Source organism: Hypanus sabinus, chromosome 2 (assembly GCF_030144855.1).
Source record: "Hypanus sabinus isolate sHypSab1 chromosome 2, sHypSab1.hap1, whole genome shotgun sequence".
Lineage (NCBI taxonomy): Eukaryota > Metazoa > Chordata > Chondrichthyes > Myliobatiformes > Dasyatidae > Hypanus > Hypanus sabinus.
Genome location: NC_082707.1, coordinates 165,489,233 through 165,510,490, shown reverse-complemented (window position 1 = coordinate 165,510,490; position 21,258 = coordinate 165,489,233). Strand labels below are relative to the sequence as shown.

Sequence of the window (21,258 nt, the reverse complement as noted above, 5' to 3'; positions counted from 1 at the left end):
GTGGAACCTTGGCTGTTTGGATAAAAAATTGGCTTAAAGGAAGAAAGCAGAGGGTCGTTGTGGAAAGAAAGTATTCTGCTTGGAGGTCGGTGACTAGTGGAGTGCCACAGGGATCTGTCCTGGGACCCCTGCTATTTGTGACTTTATAAATGACCTGGATGTAGAGGTGGAAGGATGCGTGAATAAGTTTGCGGATGACACAAAGATTGGAGGAGTTCTGGATGGAGCTGTAGGTGGTCGAAGGTTACAAGAAGATATAGACAGGCTGCAGAGTTAGGCAGAAAAATGGCAGATGGAGTTCAATCCAGACAAGTGTGAGGTGATGCAATTTGGAAGGACAAGCCAGAAGACTGAGTACAGGATTAATGGTTAATTACTTAAGAGTGTGGATGAACAAAGGGACCTTGGGGTTCAAATCCATACATCCCTCAAGATTGCTGCACAGGTTGATAGGGTAGTTAAGAAGGCCTATGGGATGCTAGGCTTCATTAACAGGGGGATTGAGTTCAAGAGTAGAGAGGTCATGTTGCAACTCTACAAATCTCTGGTGAGACCGCACTTAGAGTATTGTGTTCAATTCTGGTCACCTCATTATAGGAAGGATGTGGAAGCTATGGAGAGGGTGCAGAGGAGATTTGCTAGGATGTTGCCTGGATTGGAGAACAAGTCATATGAAGGTTAGCAGAGCTGGGACTTTTCTCTTTGGAGTGTAGAAGAATGAGAGGGGACTTGATAGAGGTCTACAAGATTATGAGAGGCACAGATAGGGTGGATAGTCAGTATCTGTTTCCCAGGGCACCAATAGCAAACACCAGAGGGCATATGTACAAAATTAAGAGAGGAAAGTTCAAGGGAGACATCAGGGGTAAGTTTTTTTTTTCTTTTTTTTTTAAAAACACAGAGGGTTGTGAGTGCCTGGAATGACTTGCCAGGGATGGTGGTGGAGGCTAAAACATTAAGGGGTATTTAAGAGCCTCTTGGACAGGCACATGGATGAAAGAAAAATGGAAGGTTATGGGGTAGTGTGGGATTAGTACTTTTTTTTAAAAAAAGGATTATATGGGTCGGCACAACATGGAGGGCTGAAGGGCCTGTACTGTGCTGTAGTGTTCTATGGTAATCATTGACTCAAGGCAAACCTTCACATTTAAGGAATCTATAAACTGCTGTATATAGCTCTAATATACAGTACTGTGCAAAAGTTTTAGGCACACATATATAGCTAGGGCACCTAAGACTTTTGCATAGTACCATAGTATTTTATCCATTGCACTACACTGCTGCCACACAAAAAAAAACACAAATTTCATGACATGTGACTGATGATAAATCTAAGACTGATATGGTCTCTATCGTGGACTGAGAGTGGGAAGAGGGCAAGGAAAGGAGAACCATGGTTGGGAAACAGGAAAGGGAGAGAAGAGGGAGGAAGAAGCACCAGAGAGACTCTCCCACCGTTTGGAATCAAATGACCTTTCCATTAATAACTCATTTACATTTACTATAAGCCAAACATGTAAAATAAATGGAAGAGATAGCTTGTGTACTGGTTTCTTAAACATAACATCTGACACTGATGTGGCTCTAAATGACAAATTCTCAACACATCAAGCTTGAGAGAATCATCAAAAGCAGAGACTGGGAAAATAATAAGGAAAAGTATCACTGTATCCATCAACATGCAGTAGTAGTCAAAAATAAAACAATGGATACTCCAATACTGTAATATTCCACAAGTCAATTAGCACCTGTGGAGAGAAACCTTATATACTTTATGTCAATGACTTCTCATCGTCACTAATTAGTTCTATTTCTGACCTGCATAGAGCCAGATTATATATGGCTTATGTTATTAGAGTAAAAAAAGTGATACATTTTTGTAAGAGATGCACAAAATTCAGATATTATATTTACCATAAAGAAACTGCGAGCACTGTACAAAACCATCTTCCATTTCTTCACATTTATCTGCTGCTGTTTCAACATCACTAATTGTAGTGGCAAAAATAGCAGCACCAGATTCCACAAGGAGCTTGCAGAGTTGGACACTGTTGCATGAAGCAGCACAGTGCAGTGGGGTCCTGAAAAAATAAAGTCTACTTGAGATGATCTTCAAAATAAAAGTCACTCAGAAGCCAAGCTGTTAAGCATACATCTTAGAATTATGAAAATCACCCTTTCATATATAGAAAAGCATAGTTGTTTAAATCACAGGAGCCGCTTTCCCAATTGTTAAAATAACACAGCTAGAGACACTCCAATATGTGCAATCAGTTCTTTGGTAGAGATAATATCATTAGATTTGTAAGGAAATACCACTTTGGGGAAAAAGTAGTAATGCTAGCTTTTGCTCCAGAAAAACAATTCTGTGAATTTTACTCAACAATTTATAGGACATATTCTCAGTTTATTTAAAGACTTCATGCAAATCCTAGAACAACTTTTAATTAAATAAGTGCATGTGAGATTTGATTTGAATTAGGGAACTTAAGGTACAGGAACTCTTTGGAGATTATGATCATAATATGATAGAATGCAAACTGCAATTTGAGAGAGAAACAAAACTCAGATGTGTTGGTATTACAGTGGAGTAAAAGCAAACTAGAGTCGTGAGAGAGTAGCTGGCCTATGTTGATTTGAAGGGGATACTAGCAGGAATGATGTACAGCAGCAGTGGCTGGAGTTTCTGGATGTAATTTGGAAGACACCAGGTCAGTTCATCTAAAGAGGCAGCGGCAACTATGGCCGAGGGAAGTTAAAGATGGCATAAAAACAAAAGAGGGCATAGAATGGCAAAATTTAGAGGGAAGCTTTTAAAAACCAACAGTAGCAAATAAAAAAAAGCAATCATGAGAGAAAAGCCAACATGAATTTAGCATTAGCACAACTGTATGATGTAACTGCCTACACTGATGCTCCTTCATCACAGCCAGTGATTTCAAACAAGCCAGTCTTAAGACTGTATTCTCTAAAATTTTGCCTGAATGTGAAATCATGTTTATACCAGACACATACAGGGCTCATCCATGCCTTCAACTAGGACTGTCCAACCACCTGCATTTATTCCTAACCCCAGCCCCAGTGATAAGGAAGGCAAAACCAATTACAAGGCCTGAAGGGGTGTCTCACAGCTTCAGGACTGCTTCGAGTGCATAAACTGGATCGTGTTTGCATGCCAAGCAATGCATGATTCGAGAATTAACTTAGTAGAATCCACCATCGTGGTCATGCACTATATCAAATACTGTGCAGACAATGTCACCAGCAATAAAAATATCCGCGTATTCCTGAATCAGAAGCCATAGATATACAAAGCCAGGAAGCAACTTCGGGCTTGGGATGCTGCTGTCAAATCTAAAGACGCTGCAGCATACAGCGAAGCTATGTCAAACCTTAGAAGTGGCATCAAAACTGCCAAGTACAGATACAAACAGATAAAAATAGACTTCAATAATGCCAACAACTCCCAACGCATGTGGGAAGGCATCAGGTCCATCACTGACTAAGGAAAGATCTCCTGCCCTGCCTGCAAACAGAGAAACTAAACAGCTTCTGTGTTCAGTTTAACAGAGACAATGAACCAGTGATGAAGCCCTTGACACCCAAGGAGGACACAGTGCTGACACTGAGCACACAAGGTTTCAAAGTTTCAAAAGGTACATTTAATGTCAAGAGAAATATAACAATATACATCCTGAAACACTATTTCTTTGCAACCATCCACGAAAACAGAGGGGTGCCCCAAAAAATGAATGACAGTTAAATATCAGAACCCTAAAGTTCCCCCCAGCTCCCCCTTCCCACGCGTGCGTTAGTGGCTACAAGCACAGCACATCCCCTCCCCCCCACCTCTGGCAAAAAAGAAAGCATTAGCACCCGTCACTGATCACTCAAACATGCAGCAAAAGCAACAGTAAAGACACTGACTTGCAGCACTCCAAAGACTACATTGTTTACCCGGCATTCGACATACCGCAGGCTCTCTCCCTCCCCCTAATAAGGGAGAAAGATGTCTCCGTTTCACAGCAAGAGGGAAGACATAACAACTCGCTGATTTATGATATAAGTCCATTGCGTTGCTTTCTTCAAGCTCTGTGCCCAAAGATCTCAAGTCTCTGGGCACACAGCCAAAGATGTACTCTCCGCAATATTCAAGCGCACAGAGCAGCTGACCAGATGGCGTACATGGGTGCGTTCTCAGGGATTGCATTGACTAGCTGGTAGAGGCAGAGGTCTGTGCATGTTGTGATCTCTGTTTGCTTCAAAACATCAACCATCATTATCAATCCCAAAGCAATCAGTGGTAACATACTTCAACAACTGCAGACTGGTTGCACTTACACTCCCATAGCTGCCAAGTGCCTGGAGAGGCTAGTTATGTCCCACATAGAGTGCCATCACTGCTACTCAGGACCAGCACCTCTTTGCCCAAAAGGCAAACAGATCAACCCAGGATGCCACCTCCATCGCTCTCCACATCGTACTGGAACACCTGCAGCATAAGGACACCTATGCCCGAATGCTTTCTAATCTACTACAGTTCTGCCTTCAACACCATACTGCCCAATGAGTTGACCATTAAATTACACAGTCTGGCACTCAATACATCAATTTGCAACTGGGTTCTGGACTTCCCACAAATCGCACCCAGACAGTCAGACTAGGCAAGTACACACCAACCTCCCTGACCCAGAACACCAATGTACTGCACGGATGTGTACTGAGCCCACTCCGTTACACTCCTTTCACCCATGACTGTGCCCCGCCACATCACCAACTCCACCATCAAATTTGCAGATGCCGCCACTGCAGTAAGTGGATTAATTACAAATAACATACAGAAAAGAGGTGCAGAATCTGTCAGAATGGTGCAATAACCATAACCTTTCACTCAACATTAAAAAAAAAAGGATTATCAATTTTAGAAAACCAAATAGGTCTGAACAAGCTCCACTACTCATAATTGGTAAAGCAGTGGAGAAGGTCTCTAGTTTGATGTTCTTGAGAGTGAACATCACAGAGGAACTCTCTTGGACCAACAAGACTCAGCAGCGTTTATACTATCTGAGGAGATTAATGAGAGCAAATCAGCCCAAAAGCTGCTGCTAAACTTCTACCAATGTGCCACAGAGAGAATACTGACCGACTGCATGACAGTATGCTACACTAGCTGCAACAAGGTCGACCAGAACACACTTCAATGAGTGATCAGCACTATACAGATTTTTGGGACACAACTATCAGATATGTTCAATCTCCTATTATCCAGCAGGAGAAGCAGAAACATCTTTGCATGAACATCCAAGCCAAAATACAGCTTTTTACCCAGGGCTGTCATGCAACTTAATGACCACCCCACCCACGGTTACTGCGGACAATCTCCAAGTGCAATACGTGGGTGTGAAGGACCAAGGTAAGCAGAAAACTAGGAGAGCAGGTAAAGGTGGAAAAAAAAGGGGTTTTATTTACCCAAAACGTTTACAAACTCAACAGAACTGTTCTAGAGTCCAAACTTGAATCAGCTAAACAAAACAGAACTTGGTTACAATAACATAGTGAATACTCCTCAAACCAAGAGACACCACTCATCTCCTGACTGCGAGTTTATATTTGATGCTGGCCAGTCCATAGTAAATTGCAGGGGAGAGAAAACATTCCTCTCCTTAAAAAGATACGGCATAAATGAAGCAGCTCCAGAGAATACCACTTTGGCTGTAGCAGAATGGCACAATCCAATTGTACAGCTCCGTCTACTTAGGCTGGTGTAAGGCAACAGCTCCATCGTTTGCCAGATTATCAGGAGGATGGTCAGCTACAGGACACTTTAATATGCCTGGTTGATGGTGCGGCTGATAATTGCATCTGCCACAATGGGCATATGTACTATTTGGATTTAATTAAGCCACCTACCTTTCTTTGATTTCAGTGCTCTTTGTTCATTAAATTTCAGCTTTAATTCTTCATGCCATCTTGCACTTAATCACTGTATTTTATAATCTGAGCATGTGCAACACCTGAATGGGATAGTCACTGTTTCTTTTAATTTCAGAGTTGCTGGTTTTTAATTCAGTGTAACATAGATGTCATTCTAAATAACTCAGGCATTGTTTTAGTCATGGTGCTTTTAGTAATTGAATTGCCAGGATGCAGTTTTATACTGAATGGAGTAGCACTGCAATCTCATCCTGAGCAATGACAATAAAGCTCTAATCGACAAGATAAATTATGAATGTAAGATAGCCAATAATACCAAAAGATTTTTCAGATATATAAATAGTAAAAGAGAGGCATCAGACTGCTGGAAAATGACACTGGAGAGCTGATAATGGTAAAGAAATGGTGGCTGATATTTTGTATCAGTCTTCACTGTGCAAGGCACCATCAGTATGCCAGACATTTGAGTGTCACAGAGAAAAAGTGAGTGCTGCTACTACTAAACAGAAGGAAGGTGCTTGGGAAGCTGTAAGATCTTAAAGCAGGTATGTTGCCCAGGGCTAGATGCACTACATCTCAGGGTTCTCAAAGAGATAGTTGAAGAGAATATGCAGGTATTAGTAATGATCAATAATCAATAGTTCCAGAGGACTAGAATATCCCAAATGTCACTTTTTAAGAAGGGACTTCAGTGGTCGGCCTTTATTAAGGAATAGATTTCAGAATATGTGGAGGCACATGATAATATGTCAAAGGGGAATAATGATGGGAAATCTTGCCTAACAAATATGTTGAAATTCTTTTGAGGAAGCAGCAGGCATGATAGACAAGAGAGTCAGAGGATGTTGTTTACTTGGCTCTTTGGAAGGCCTCTAACAAGGTGCCACACAAGGCTGCTAAACAAGGTAAGACCCAAGGTATTACAGAAAAGATGCTAAATGCACAGAATATCAGTTAACTGGCAGAAGGCAGAGTGGGAGTAAAGGTGGCCTTTAGTTGACTGCTGTTAACTAGTGGTATTCCACAGGGTCAGTGTTGGGTCTGCTACTTTTCACATTATATGTTAATGATCTGGATAACAGAATTGATGGCTTTGCAGACAATACAAAGGCAGGTGGTGGTGCAGGCAATGTTGAGGAGGCAGAGAATCTGCAGATTGACTTGGACAGTTTAGGAGAAAGAACAAAGAAGTGGCAGAGGGAATACAGTGTAGGAATGTGTATGGATGTAATTTGGTAAAAGAAATACATTTTCTATATGGGCAGTAAATTCAGAAAATGGAGGTGCTAAGAGTCTAGAGGAGAATTCTCTTGCAGATTGTGTCAGTGGTAAGGAAGGCAAATGTAGTATTTACATCATTTCAAGAGGAATAGAATATAAAAGCAAGGATATAATGCTGAAGCTTTATGAAGCATTAGTCAGACTGCATTTGGAGTACTGTGAGCAGTCTTGGGCCACATTTTAAGGATATGCTGGCATTGGAAAGTGTCCAGAGGAGGTTCAAGAGAATGATCCTAGGAATGAAACAGTTTACATACGAGGAGTGTTTGATGACTTTTGGCCTATACTGATTGGAGTCTAGAAGAATGAGGAGCGATATAATTGAAACCTACTGAATATTGAAAGTCGTAGATAGAGTGGATGCTTCCTATAGTGAAGGAGCTTCGGACTAAGAGGCCACAAAATACAGAGATGCATATTTAGAGCAAAGATTGGTGAATATATGGAATATATCGCCACAGTTGGCTCTGGAGGCCAAGCCACTGGGTATATTTAAAGCAAAGATTAGTAAGTGTTTGATTAATAACCTTTGCCACCTTTATGGGGAGAAGGCAGCAGGATGGGGGTTGAGAAAGAAAATAAATCAGCCATGATCAGCAGACTCAATGGGCTGAATGGCCTAATTCTGCTCTTATGGTCTTCTGAGCAAAATTCCAGATACATTTTAAAGCTGACAAATGCCCTGAAAATATTTTTTGTATTTGCACAATTTATCTTCTTTTGTGCATTGATTGTTTATTAGTTTTTGTCTGTGCATACTTTTTCATTGATTCTGTTGTATTTCTTCTATTGTGAATGCCTACAATAAAATGAATCTCAGGGTAGGATATGGTGAAACATACACACTTTGATAATTAATTCAGTTTGAACTCCATTATTGAAGATAACAGTATAGAATATCTGGCACAATGGAAGTATACTTGTGTATAATTATAGCTCTGCATTTCCTCTGACTTCAGCAATTGAATCTGATGTTTCTGCCCAGAACAAAATTAGAAAATAACCATACTACTGTCTAATTTTCATAAGACATAAAACATATGAGCAGAATTAATCTCTTTAGCCTATCAAGTCTACTCCACTATTCCATCAGCACGCATGGGCCAGAGAGGCAGACAGAAACAGAATGAAAGAGAAAGAAATGAGCAAAGGCCAATATATCATCAATCATGAAATAAGGGAAGTCAGGTCGGCAAAGTATAAGTAGGAAAGGATAAAGTTAAGAAAGAAAGAAAATTCACAAAGACAGGGCTTAGAAAATTATGTCTAATTTATACCACTTAATGAATTTTTTTTTTTATATAGAGCTGCATTGCAAAAAACTATTAATAGCTTTGTAACCGAATTGTAGTTCATAAAACAAGCTACAGAAAATATTTTCAACCAATTTTCATGATTTACACAACAAAGAATGAACATCAAACTTCAATTTGCATGCGTCTTACCATCCATCACTATCCGCTGCATTTGTATTTACACCAAAATCAACAAGGAATTTCACAATATGATGGTGACCAGCACAAACGGCATTATGTAATGGTGTAATCCCTTCATCATTAGGTTGACTGGGATCATTAACCTGACCAAAACAAATTTCCAAAAGGTGAACACATCAAATAGCAGTCAAAACACTACATTCTAATGTAGCAATTTTTAACTCCAAATGCAACAAACAATATAGTAAATGGAGAAAAACTACCTCATAAATGATGCGTTGCACAAGATCAAATTCTCCCTCTAAAGATGCATCCAGTAGTAAAGCAAGAGGGTCAAATTTGACCCTCATTCCACATCCCGTTCTCTCCGAATCAGGCTTCTTCAAATTTGTACGCTTCATCTGAGGAAAGATAGAAGAAAATTCAACAATTCAGACAACAAATATTGGTAACTCAATTTCAAATAGCGAACTACTTGCAGCCCTGAAAAGGAACTGCAAATGAGATTTCCAGTTCCTTGAGATCTTTGCTAAACAAGTTTGCCACTATTTGCAACTAGCATTCTGCCTTTTTTTGAGTATATACAAAATGTTAATTTAATTTTACTGCTATTTACTTATTCTGCAATTTAATTTCTCCAGCCTTAGTTACCTTGCCTAATTATTTTCTGAATAGGTATCGATAGGTTATTATGTCTGTTTTTCTATTTTCCCCACGAACTCACACTTGTACAAGAAGTCCATTTACTCATCTTTGCCTTGATCTTCTATTGAATTCTGAACTTCTATACCAATCTGCAGGAATACAGTGCATTTTTTTTTTTGACATTTTATACCTCTCTCTTTGATTTAATGTCATCTTGCTACCTGAACTTTTTTGCCTTACATTAAAATAAAATTATTGTCACATTTTTAATGTAGCTTTCCTATCTTGGCCAGCTTGACCTTCAGATTTAAGACCCTAATTTCAGATTGAAACAAATCATGTCAAACCTTTATAAAATTTTACTACCTAATGATCACTGTTCCCTAAAGGCCACTTAACTATTATTTACATTCCGTTCTCTAGTACAATACTAGATCTAAAACAATTTGCTACTTTATTAGTTTTATACATTAAGATGTTGAGAAATCTACTTTTACTACATATTTGGTTTGCCCAGTATGTACATCTAGATTTAAAGTTTCCACGATTATTATATTACCCTTCCCACATGCCTCTCTAATTTCACAACTTATTAACAATACTCCCCCCTATGTTTGCTGGTAATTGCGATTTCATAGTTCCCCACAATCTCCCAAAAAGAAACTCTACTCCTTCATATTTCAAGCTAGATCCCCTCATCAGATCCCCTTTTCCGTACTGCCTAAATGCTTAGTAGAATATTTCACAATTATGTTTCTATACAGGTTAGATCATACTATTTTGTTCCTATTCACTTGTCTCGTTGTGAATTAACACACATCCTGTTATAAATATTGTGTGCCTTCAGATAAAGCCTATACTTTTGTTTTAATACAATTTTTCCTCTGTCCTGATTCTAGCTGGAAATAGACTATCATGTTTGTCTTTACTGTCCCTTCCTGACAGACTCTGGCTAACATTACTGATTTTACTACCCAAGCTCTATCCCTTTACTTACTGAATTTCCCCACATAACACTACACTTTTCACCAGTTTAACAACTTACTTACCTACATTCCTAGTTAGTCAGTTCACTAGGATTCTTATCCCAGCCTGATTTTAGTAAAGCCCATTTCAACAGAATAGCTCCTTCCTTTCAAGGCCCTGAATGGAAATCTACAGTTCACACAATGTTTGAAACAGGTCTTCCAATTGTCTGAGCTTTTTTTTTCCTGTGCCAATATGAAAAATTTTCAGTTAGTGATCCACAAATTTAATTTGTGGTTCTACTTTCTAAATTGCACTCTAGCTGCTGATATTCCCTCAACAGAAACCCCTCTTTTGCCCTACATCGATTCAGACATCAATAACTGAGTCATTCTTTTCTCATTCAAAATTTGTCTGCAGATGAATGGACAATATTCAAATTGTTAATCATTTAATCTCAGGGAATGCAGCCTTAAAAACATTACACATGGTTTATTTGTTTATTTATAATAGTATGACAAAGCTTACAGGTGGTGGCGGTGGGACAGCAGGTGGTGGAGGAACATCTTTCTCTGGTGATACAGCCTCTGGTATAGGGCTTGAGAGCTGCTCTGTTTGAACAACAGCAGGATTATTATTATTATCCTCCACTGTAGCAGGGATGTCACTGTTATCTGTCTGAATTAATTCAGAATGCAGTGGAGAAGGCAACCGATTATCATTGGCATCTGATGATGGTTGATTTTCAAGCTGAGTTATTGGTTCAGGCTGGACTGATCCAGACTCCACTACGCTGGTGTTACCATTATCAACATCTGTTAAAGCACCAACAAAGTCTTGCGAGTTACTAGGGAGATAAAATGGAGTGTTATCCATACCCCCAGCTAGTGTATTAAAACGTTGATACAACAGTTTCTGAATATTTGGTCCACTAGGCCCTTCTGGTTCCGTTATGGAACTGCGTTTCTTTAGAGGTCTTGGTGCATGAGCCAGTTTTTTCCTTAGAACCTCCAAATCAGCATCACTTTGATAGCGCAATGGTGAGTGCACAATTGGCAATAGCTTTGTAGGACTGAGAGGACGTGGGATGTTTTCAACATTCGAATTAGTGCTTGGCAAGTTCTCTTGTTCTGGCTCCTTCCCATTCATTTGGATTTCATCAGTTGCCTGGGGATGGGAACCATAGGAAGGCTGGGGATGAGCGAAAGGCAATGGAGATGGAGAAGCAGAACCAGATCCTGATGGCAATACAGGCTTCCCATACACTAGAGAAAAGAAAATTTTAGTTAATCAAATGTAATTCTAATTCACTATATGCACAACTCTCTACATTTATTAACAGTTTTGATCACACAATTAATAAACCACTTACTTGCTTTAACAGTATGCGCTTTGTTTAAGGTATTATATGCAGATTGCTGATAATTCTTTGGTGGCGTAGCTTGTTGAAGGTACATTGAATAAATTGAACTGGAGTTAACAGTTTGAGGCCCTTTTCGTGGAGACTGTGGTCTTGAGCCTTTATCAGCCAAGAATGGTCTTACAGCTACTGCTAGAGGTGGATCGGGTCGGTTATCTCCAGTAGGGAACAATGGTGGACCAACAGATTGATAAGTTGGACTTGGAGGTACAGTAATTCTCTGCTGAATTTGTTGCGAGGTACCAGCCTGAAATGTGCTTGCAGGAGTTGGAGGCTGGGTAGGTCTTTGCCAGTTTTCTGTAGCTATGTTAGAAAGTGAACCCATGCTCGGTCGGGGCTGAGTTGGATCTTTCATTCTTTCCAGTGAATTTGTAGAGCCAATAGCCATGAGAGGTTTTGGGTGCGGTCCATAAGACTGAGGCAGTTGCTTTACTGAATTAGGTGCAGCTGGTGGCACTCTTCCTGGTTCAATACCCTAAATTAAAGGTGATATTGTTAATTATTTTTAACTATCTTATCAAAACAAACTTGTACATAGTTTAAACAATTTGGAATTAATGGCTATTTAATGCTAAATATGAAAACATCAACACCCTTTGAAAGCATAAAAACAACCACTAAATCACATTATTCAATTAACATAGGCACTTCAAAATGTTTAAATAGAGCTTTGACTCTGACAAAGTCAAAGTTTGTTTTGAGAAATAGCAGGATATTCCAACTTGAAGTTCACAAACTTGAAGTTATTTTTATGTATCAAAATAGGAAAATGTAAATAAATCAGAACATTCTGAAGTTTAGACAAATCCTACCATTTTCTCATTGCTTGGAACAGTTGAAGTGATGGACAGGACTGGACTTGACCCAGTTCCTGGCTTCAAAACCATATCCATGTTGGATTCCTTCCAGTCATTTTTTGCCGTTGGAGGTAGTTTCCCTATGGCAACAGATCCTGGTGGGGGTGTTGGCCAGCTTCCATCATTAGCTAATTAGGATATGAAAAATTGTAATACGTTTGTTAAATTTAAGATTTAAATAGTTATCTTATTTTGATAAAACTTAACGCGCATTTCGTTTCCCCAGTCTGCCACAGCCAATGTAGCAGGGTGGAAGGAAACGCAACAACATTTTGGGAACATGAATAAACTATCTAATGCCACTTAATGCGTCAAACATATGCAACCAGTTGAGATTTTTAAAAAAATTAATAATGAATTCATATTTGCTCAAAAGACCTACTATAAATAGTAATAAGTGATAAATAACAAATTACACAATAGAATTACTTTCTTAAAGAATTTGCACAAGTCTAATGAGCCAGCACTTCAACAACATTGCAAACCTTGTATCATTAGTTATCAGTACTCAAAAGAATTTCAAGTAAAGCTTTCATCTTAATTGTCTTAAAAGGAACAATAAACAAGTTATTATTTCCATGAATCTGTTAGTTACATTTATTAAAAAGAAGACAAGGAATAGAAGATAGTATAATGGTAGCCAGAAAATGACGTAATGCAATCCATGACTTTGGAAATTTCAGTCATGTAATTGATACTTAACCTTTTCTCACATTCAGTTGTTCTATTAAGATAAACATATTTGTAAGTGGAAAAACTGATTCTATAAATATTGACTGCAGACATTTAATGATTAACAAAATTTAAATGATTTGTGTCATTGTTTTGCTCTGGATTTCCAAATAAGCAAAGTACATCTCTTATTTGTCTGCAACCTCAATTCTCAACAAACATCAGAAAGAAATGGACAACTTTAAAAGAAAACCCAAATCTCTACACAAGTTTCTTTCACTGTTTTTGTTTTCACCTCCATTCTCCAATTTGAGTAACACTGAGTTATAGCTCCATCCACCTATACCTAGACCAAGCAGCCAATATTACTGTAAGAGATTAAAAGCCATTTATCCAACTTTGGAAGTAGGGGATTACCATCGTTACCATGCTGCTCCTAGCTAGTATTCACATCTACATTTCCAGCAAAAGAGGTCACTAAACAGCTAAATGGGGCACCACAGCCACCTTCCCCTGCAGAATCTCCAAACCGCATTAAAGCTAATTGTTAAGGATAATTGAATTTGCAAATTTATTACTTGAAAATAATAAAATTAGCAAATACATCTTAAAAAATTGGGGATTACTTAGATGCATATGACAACGTAAGGGAGCATCACATATCACAGAAGACCAAAATTGATTTAGCTTATCTAGTTAAGTGTTGTTGATAATACATAGAATATTACATATTTAAACTTGTTTGTCTTAGTTATGCCAAGTTTAAGACTTTGTGGATCTCTATACTCACCCAGATAATTTAAATATAAGTATCACTTTTAACTTTCTTTAGTTCTGGTGAAAAGTTATCAAACCAAAATAACAATTTAGTTTCTCCCTCCACAGATGTTTCTTGATTTGTTTTGCATTTTCATTTTCCAATTTCAGACTTAGAGAATCTTCCACAATTTGCTTTTGGGCAACTTAATAAACCTTGTTCACATATCATGCACATTTACAAAAAATTTGTATGGCATGCATTGTACTCTAAATATTTCAATTCGCAAGTCATTTTTAATCTTTCTGTTTAAGATATTAAAACAAGGAATTATTTCATAGTTTGAAAATATTCCTTATTAAAATATACATTGAAGTAAATTAAGATGTTCAGTGTAATTATTACTCAACATTAACAAGATAAATGACCAGTCTTATCTCTCTTCTTTGATCTAGTAAATATAATCATCTTACATCCAACATATCTATGCACCTAATGCTTAGTTTTACATGCAAATGATTGTTATTCATTTAGTCAAAAGCAATGCCTTCAAGGCAATCTTTTACTTTCTATTAAATTTTTGCTGAGAAGGCAAATTTATTTACTTTCTTTTAAAGTACCAGTTTTGAATCGTTCCTTACTTTCAGCAAAACCAGATGATCACCTTTAAGTTTAATAATACAAACAGTACTTACTTGTGACTAATGTATAAAAATGCAATTCAGGAACATCAAGTTTCAAAAATTTTCAATCAGGAAGTTAACTAATTCTGGGTGCATAATTAAGAGTATGCAGCTTCAAAATTATGTGCAATTACATTGGTCTACTAAAAACAACACTACAAATGTACAACCTAAGCCTTACTTTTCACATACGTAGAATGAAAAATAGATATAGAACTTGATTTAATTTCTTATTTCATGTCAAATTTATTTGCTTTAAATCTGAGTAAAATATTTAATTAAGTTACATGGCACAAATACTTAAGTACAAAATAATTGCAAAAAAATATTCAATTTGCCATCTTCAAAGCATTACATTTAAGACATGATAACTATTTCACTGAATAGGTAATAAAGCACTTTTCTCCTTTAAGACAGTAGTAGTTCCACAGACTCACAATATAGTTTGTCAGGAATAGAAGCTGTCAAATGGATCATCACACTATGATCTGTAGATTTTACAGAGAAAGTAGAAGAAAATAAAACAGGATCCACTATGGAGTCTAAATCTGAAACTTTCCAAATGTCTGAATATTTTTTCAACTTATTTCTGTCCAAGAAGTCAAAGGGAAGTGAGACACTGAAGGACACAAAGCAAAAGCACACAAATACAAAAGAATATAATGAATCCAAACAAAATGTAAAGGTCAGAAAAGCAAAGTTTAAATTGGAAACAAAGTAATAAAATCATGAAATAGTTCTTTAATATAACATAATTTAGTCAAACATTTGTTAATGTTAAGCCTTTTAAGAAACTGATATTGCACTACAAAACTAAAACCTGTTTCAGGAGAGAATAACATCTCATGCTAATGTCTGGCACAACATAATTAGAAGAATTGAACCACCAGACTCAAGAACAGCTTCTAGCACATTGTTTATACTAAATGGTTCCCTAGTACAGTATAGTAAATGGACTCTTGACCTCACAATCTACCTGGTTACCAGTTTGCAACTCACTGTTTACCTGCACTGTGCTCTCTGTAGTTGAATTGAATTAATTTTTTTACATCCTACGCATACATGAATAAAAATCATTTTAGGTCTAAATGTGCAATGTGCAAATTATAGTAATTTGTTATAAATAGTATGTACAGTAATATAACAGAACAACTTAGAAATACAAACGTGTTAGACTTTATTCTGCATTATTTTTGCTTTAATTTAATCTATCTCAATGCACTGTGTCATGATTAATCTGTAGGGGCAGTATACAAGACCAGCTTTTCACTGTATATCAGCACATGTGACAATAATAACCTAATTCTAATAATTCATTGGCCTTGATTTCATTCCACTTTGAACTTCAGAAGTGAAAAACCATTGCAATTAATTATCAAACTAAATAGGTTTTATTTGTGTGTATGAAAACAAAATCTACTAAATTGCTAATTTGCTTTCAAAAGTCTTTTATTTGAAACTTAAAGCTTCCACAATTAGGTCTTCTAACAACCATAAACTGACTAATGAAATTAAAGCAAAAATTAGTATTTATTAGTAAATGCATCAGTGGATGTTTTCTAATATCTACAAGAAATAAACAATTTCACATGCTGGTGAAAATCAGAAATGTGATCCATAAATACACCAGAAACTAAAGATAAACTTCTTTCTCCTCGAAATTATTACAATTCAGAAGCATGAGTAATTGAACTGACTAACAATACATTTAAATAGATATAAGGTAAGCATACAAAGGAGAATGAAACTGAACAATACATTGATGGTGGGGAATAAAGACAGCATTGAGGAATACAAACATCATGGACTATAGTTAATTATTAAACACAGAGAACCTACAGCACAATTCAGGCCCTTCGGCCCACAAAGTTCAGCCGAACATGTCCCTACCTTAGAAATTACTAGGGTTACCAATAGCCCTCTACTTTTCTAAGCTCCATGTACCTATCCAAAAGTCTCTTAACAGACCTTATCGTTTCTGCCTCCACCACCATTGCCGGCAGCCTGTTCCACGCACTCACCGCTCTCTGCGTAAAAAACTTACCCCAACATCTCCTCTGTAACTACTCCCAAGCACCTTAAACCTGTGCCCTCTTGTGGCAGCTATTTCAGCCCTGGGAAAAAGCTTCTGACTATCCACACGATCAATGCTTTTCATTATTGTATAAACCTCTATCTGGTCACCTCTCATCCTGTCGCTCCAAGGAGAAAAGGCAGAGTTCACTCAAACTGTTTTCATAAGGCATGCTCCCCAATCCAGGCAACATCCTTGTAAATCTCCTCTGCACCCTTTCTATGGCTTCCACATTCTTCCTATAGTGAGGCGACCAGAACTGAGCACAGTACTCCAAGTGGGGTCTGACCAGGGTCCTTTATTTCCCCAAATTACCTCTCGGCTCCTAAATTCAATTCCACAATTGATGAAGACCAATATACCATACGTCTTCTTAACCGCAGAGTCAACCTGTGCAGCTGCTTTGAGCGTCCTATGGACTCGGATCCCAAGATCCCTCTGATCCTCCACACTGCCAAGAGTCTTACCATTAATACTACATTCCGCCATCGTATTTGACCTACCAAAATGAACCACTTCACACTTATCTGGGTTGAACTCCATCTGCCACTTCTCAGCCCAGTTTTGCATCCTATCAACGTCCTGCTGTAACCTCTGACAGCCCTCCACACTATCCACAACACCCCCAACCTTTGTGTCATCAGCAAATTTACTAACCCATCCCTCCACTTCCTCATCCAGGTCACTTATAAAAACCACGAAGAGTAAGGGTCACAGAACAAATCCCTGCGGCACACCACCGGTGACTGACCTCCATGCAGAATATGACCCGTCTACAACCACTCTTTTCCTTCTGTGGGCAAGCCAGTTCTGGATCCACAAAGCAATGTCCCCTTGGATCCCATGCTGAAATCCATATACACTAAATCTACTGCTCTTCCTTAATCAACGTGTTTAGTCACATCCTCAAAAAATTCAATCAGGCTCGTAAGGCACAACCTGCCCTTGACAAAGCCATGCTGACCATTCCTAATCATATTATACCTCTCCAAATCTACATAAATCCTGCCTCTCAGGATCTTCTCCATCAACTTAACAACCACTGAGGTGAGATTCACTGGTCTATAATTTCCTGGGCTATCTCTACTCCCTCTCTTGAATAAGGGAAGAACATCCTCAACCCTCCAATCCTCCGAAACCTCTCCCGTCCCCATTGATGATGCAAAGATCATCACCAGAAGCTCACCAATCTCCTCCCTCACCTCCCACAATAGCCTGGGGTACATCTCATCTGGTCCCGGCGACTTATCCAACTTGATGCTTTCCAAAAGCTCCAGCACATCCTCTTAAGTCACAATAATTGACAAGAGTCATAAGCATAAAGGGATATAGTGCATGGCCCAATTGTTGGCCAAAGCAGCTTTAAAAGTATTCTAGTTAAAAGGAATGTGACTAGATAGGAGAAGGATTTAGAAAGTTGATATCAGAGCATAAAATCTAGGCAGATGAAGTCATGGTCATTGACATCAGCAGCAGAGAAAAGGGAAGGTGGGAAGGAAAAGGAGGCCAGAGCTGAAAGTGTTCTGGAGTTGAGGCAGAGTGGGGTCAATGAAAATTCATATTGTGGAATAATGAGGGACCAGGCCATGAGGCAATGCAAAGATGAGAATGAGGATTTTAAACTGTAGGCATTAAAGAGATTGGAAAGGAATGATAAGTGAAAGGACATGAACAAAAAGAAATTGCTGCAGGTCAGGACATCAGATTCAACAGAAACAGAGTCAATGTTGCAGGTTAATAACAAGGATCAAGTCAATGATCCGCTACAAATGATGCCTAACCTATTGAATGCTTTTGGCAATTTCTCGTTTCAGATTTTTTGCTACATTTACCAGGCAAGAAGACATGTTTGACTGGATGCTAAGTTTTGGATAGACTAAAGCCAAATGGAAGAATAATGATGGGAGGCTGATCAGGCCAGTTTGTAGTCAAAATTAGTTAGAAGAGCATTTGATTGATTTTGACTATAAACTTCTAGCCTGCAATATTTTGATGCATTAAGAAATTTATAATGCGTAAGCAACTAGGAAGGCAAATTCAAAGTTTGGCTTTATTGTAAGAGGCATGAAAATAAAAACAAGCTCTATGCCCCTTTTAAGTTAGCAAATACTGCACTTAACAAAGATTGTTGTGATGCAACTTTAAGAGGCACTATTGACATCACAATGAGGAGTGTGTACCCTTTTGGTCTCCATGTTCAAAGGAGGATATATTTGCTCCTTTGCATAGATACAAATGCAAAGATTGATCATGCACATGACCTATTGAGAATATCAATTAAGAGACTTTTGTACTGAAATATAATATTCCAATAGGTTCGGACAGAATGGATGCTGAGGCAATGCTTCTATCTGGACTATCTGGAACCAATGGGCATAGATTCAGATTTAAATGTGAGATGAAATTTCTCCCTTCTGAGGGTCATAACTGTTAGGAGCTTGCTAATCACAGAGACCTCTAGAGACAGAATCATTGAATGCATTTACGGTAGTACAACAAGGGAGTCAAAGAGAAAAGGGAGAGTGCTGGGAATGGTTTTGAGACCAAGAGTGGATCGGCCATGACCTCATTTGCTGTGAATACCAAACTCATGGGGCCAAGTGGGTTATTTCTGATTCTATTTCCTATTATGATGTTCTAAATTGGTCTGGAATATACTGTCTTGGAAAAGGATTTCAGATTAGAAGGACAAATGAAGAGGTCAAAGGACTGGGTGAATGAAAATTTAAAGGCAAAAGTTTAGCTTCAGATGACAACCGGAGCATCAACAATCAGTGGCCTAGCTCCTTCTAACAAAGTGCTCAAGAAGAAAAAATACTATTATTTAAAAGGATAGAGTGGGACTAGACAATCAAAATTGCCATTAGTTCAAGTCTGGATAAGGGATAAATAATCTGATTACAAAAGGTTCAATGTAAGATCAAAATATGCCATGAATAGAACAAGCAGCAGTATTTTACAATGCATTTACAGGTTAAACTAGTCTATCTTTGGAGCCAGGAGAAGGCAAGAAAGTACATGGATTATAATTTTTGATTTATATTTTTCTTCTTTGGTTCAATGTCACTAGACACCATGAGGGAAATGTGCCACAAGCAAATAAAATCCAAAAGAGTGAACTAAGTGACCATATTTTTCTGGTGAGTTCTTGCAACTTGCAATTATTTTAAACCCCAACCCTGTGAAATGAACAAAGCTTCAACTTGAAGACTTCATTTCTGATTTTTTTTTCAGCTGATCTTATGAGCCCCAAATGCAGACTACCTTACCTTTCATGTTAAGATAAATGTGTCCATTTAAAATCATATTGAGTAATTATAAGCATATAACAAATTAACAGCATATAATACCCACTTGATATTTCATTTGGTCCAGCCACATCAGTTTTCACGAAGATTTTGCTTAATTGTGTATTGTTTATTTCTCACAAATTTCATTCATCTTAATAGCAACTTTCTCCAAAAGAAACACAACCTTATCACGGTTTGGAGGCTTGGAGCATGCCTCAGGAGATATGTTGACTGCAGCCACGACTTTACGCTTGGGAACTTGGTAGGGTCACCCATGCCAAATAGGTCAAAGAGTACAGGCCAGACTAAGAGTGGTCCACCAGTCCTTTAGTTTTGGGGGCTCAGCTCAGGACCAACAGCCAAAACTGGTACAACAACACTGTTATGGAAACAGCAAAGAAGAATGTTTCTACTGAGTGCAACATAGTTCCCAAGTCTCCACCCAGGACTTGCATGACTGACAGTGGTGAAAACAGAGAGGAAACTACTGACAAAATGAAGGAAGCCCTCAAAATTGCCAGAGGCCTTTACTGCCAGAGGTGTAACAAGCAGTAAATAAATACTTGCAACATCTGCTAAAGTTACACAAAAAGATTACGTGATAAAAATAATCCACAATCCATTTTGAAAAGAATAAACAGATGGAGAAAGATGAACTGAACTGCAGATAACATGTATTTGTTTCTTAGTTTGGTATTAAGTTTTAGATAAACTACTACAGCCCACTTTTTACTGAAAGTGACTTTGAAAAGTACTATATTGAGAGAAGCAGACAAGCTGATGTTGAATGAGGCAGAGAATTTGACCATGTTCACGGTGATTTTCTGCAACAGTGCTTCTTAGAGACGACCAAAGAGGCAGCTGCATTAAGTCAGTTATATAGCATGGAAATAAGCTCTCTGGCCCAACTCATCTATACTCATCCCCTCTCATCTTAAATTTATGCTCTCTAGTTTTAGATTTCCCTGGGATTATTCCAACTATGCCCCTTAATGTTACATACTATAAGGTCACCACACACCCATCTATACGCCGGGGGGAGGGAATCCCCTGTCTATCCAGCATTGCCTTGTAACTTTTCTAAATCCTTTCCTGATTAATTACATTCTTTCTATAACTAGGTGACTGATACAGCACACAATACCTTGTGGTTTAACAAACTTCTTGTACAATTGTGACATAATGTCTCACTCCTGCCCTAACCAAAAGGTAGAAAGCATGCCAAACCCTCATGACCCTATCC

General features: G+C 38.1%; 1 protein-coding gene across 2 annotated transcripts in view; it reads right to left on the bottom strand.

The window, feature by feature from the left end:
* The window catches only part of ppp1r13bb (protein phosphatase 1, regulatory subunit 13Bb), an 83,601-nt gene that overhangs the window by 4,291 nt on the left and 58,052 nt on the right, over positions 1 to 21,258 (bottom strand). For both annotated transcript variants that reach the window (XM_059958520.1, XM_059958527.1), the window contains exons 10-15: positions 12,495 to 12,667; positions 11,635 to 12,157; positions 10,791 to 11,527; positions 8,915 to 9,052; positions 8,661 to 8,794; positions 1,915 to 2,081 (exon numbers count right to left, since the gene is read on the bottom strand). In XM_059958520.1, coding sequence (XP_059814503.1) covers positions 1,915 to 2,081; positions 8,661 to 8,794; positions 8,915 to 9,052; positions 10,791 to 11,527; positions 11,635 to 12,157; positions 12,495 to 12,667 — 1,872 coding nt within the window. The remainder of the gene's footprint in view (positions 1 to 1,914; positions 2,082 to 8,660; positions 8,795 to 8,914; positions 9,053 to 10,790; positions 11,528 to 11,634; positions 12,158 to 12,494; positions 12,668 to 21,258) is intronic.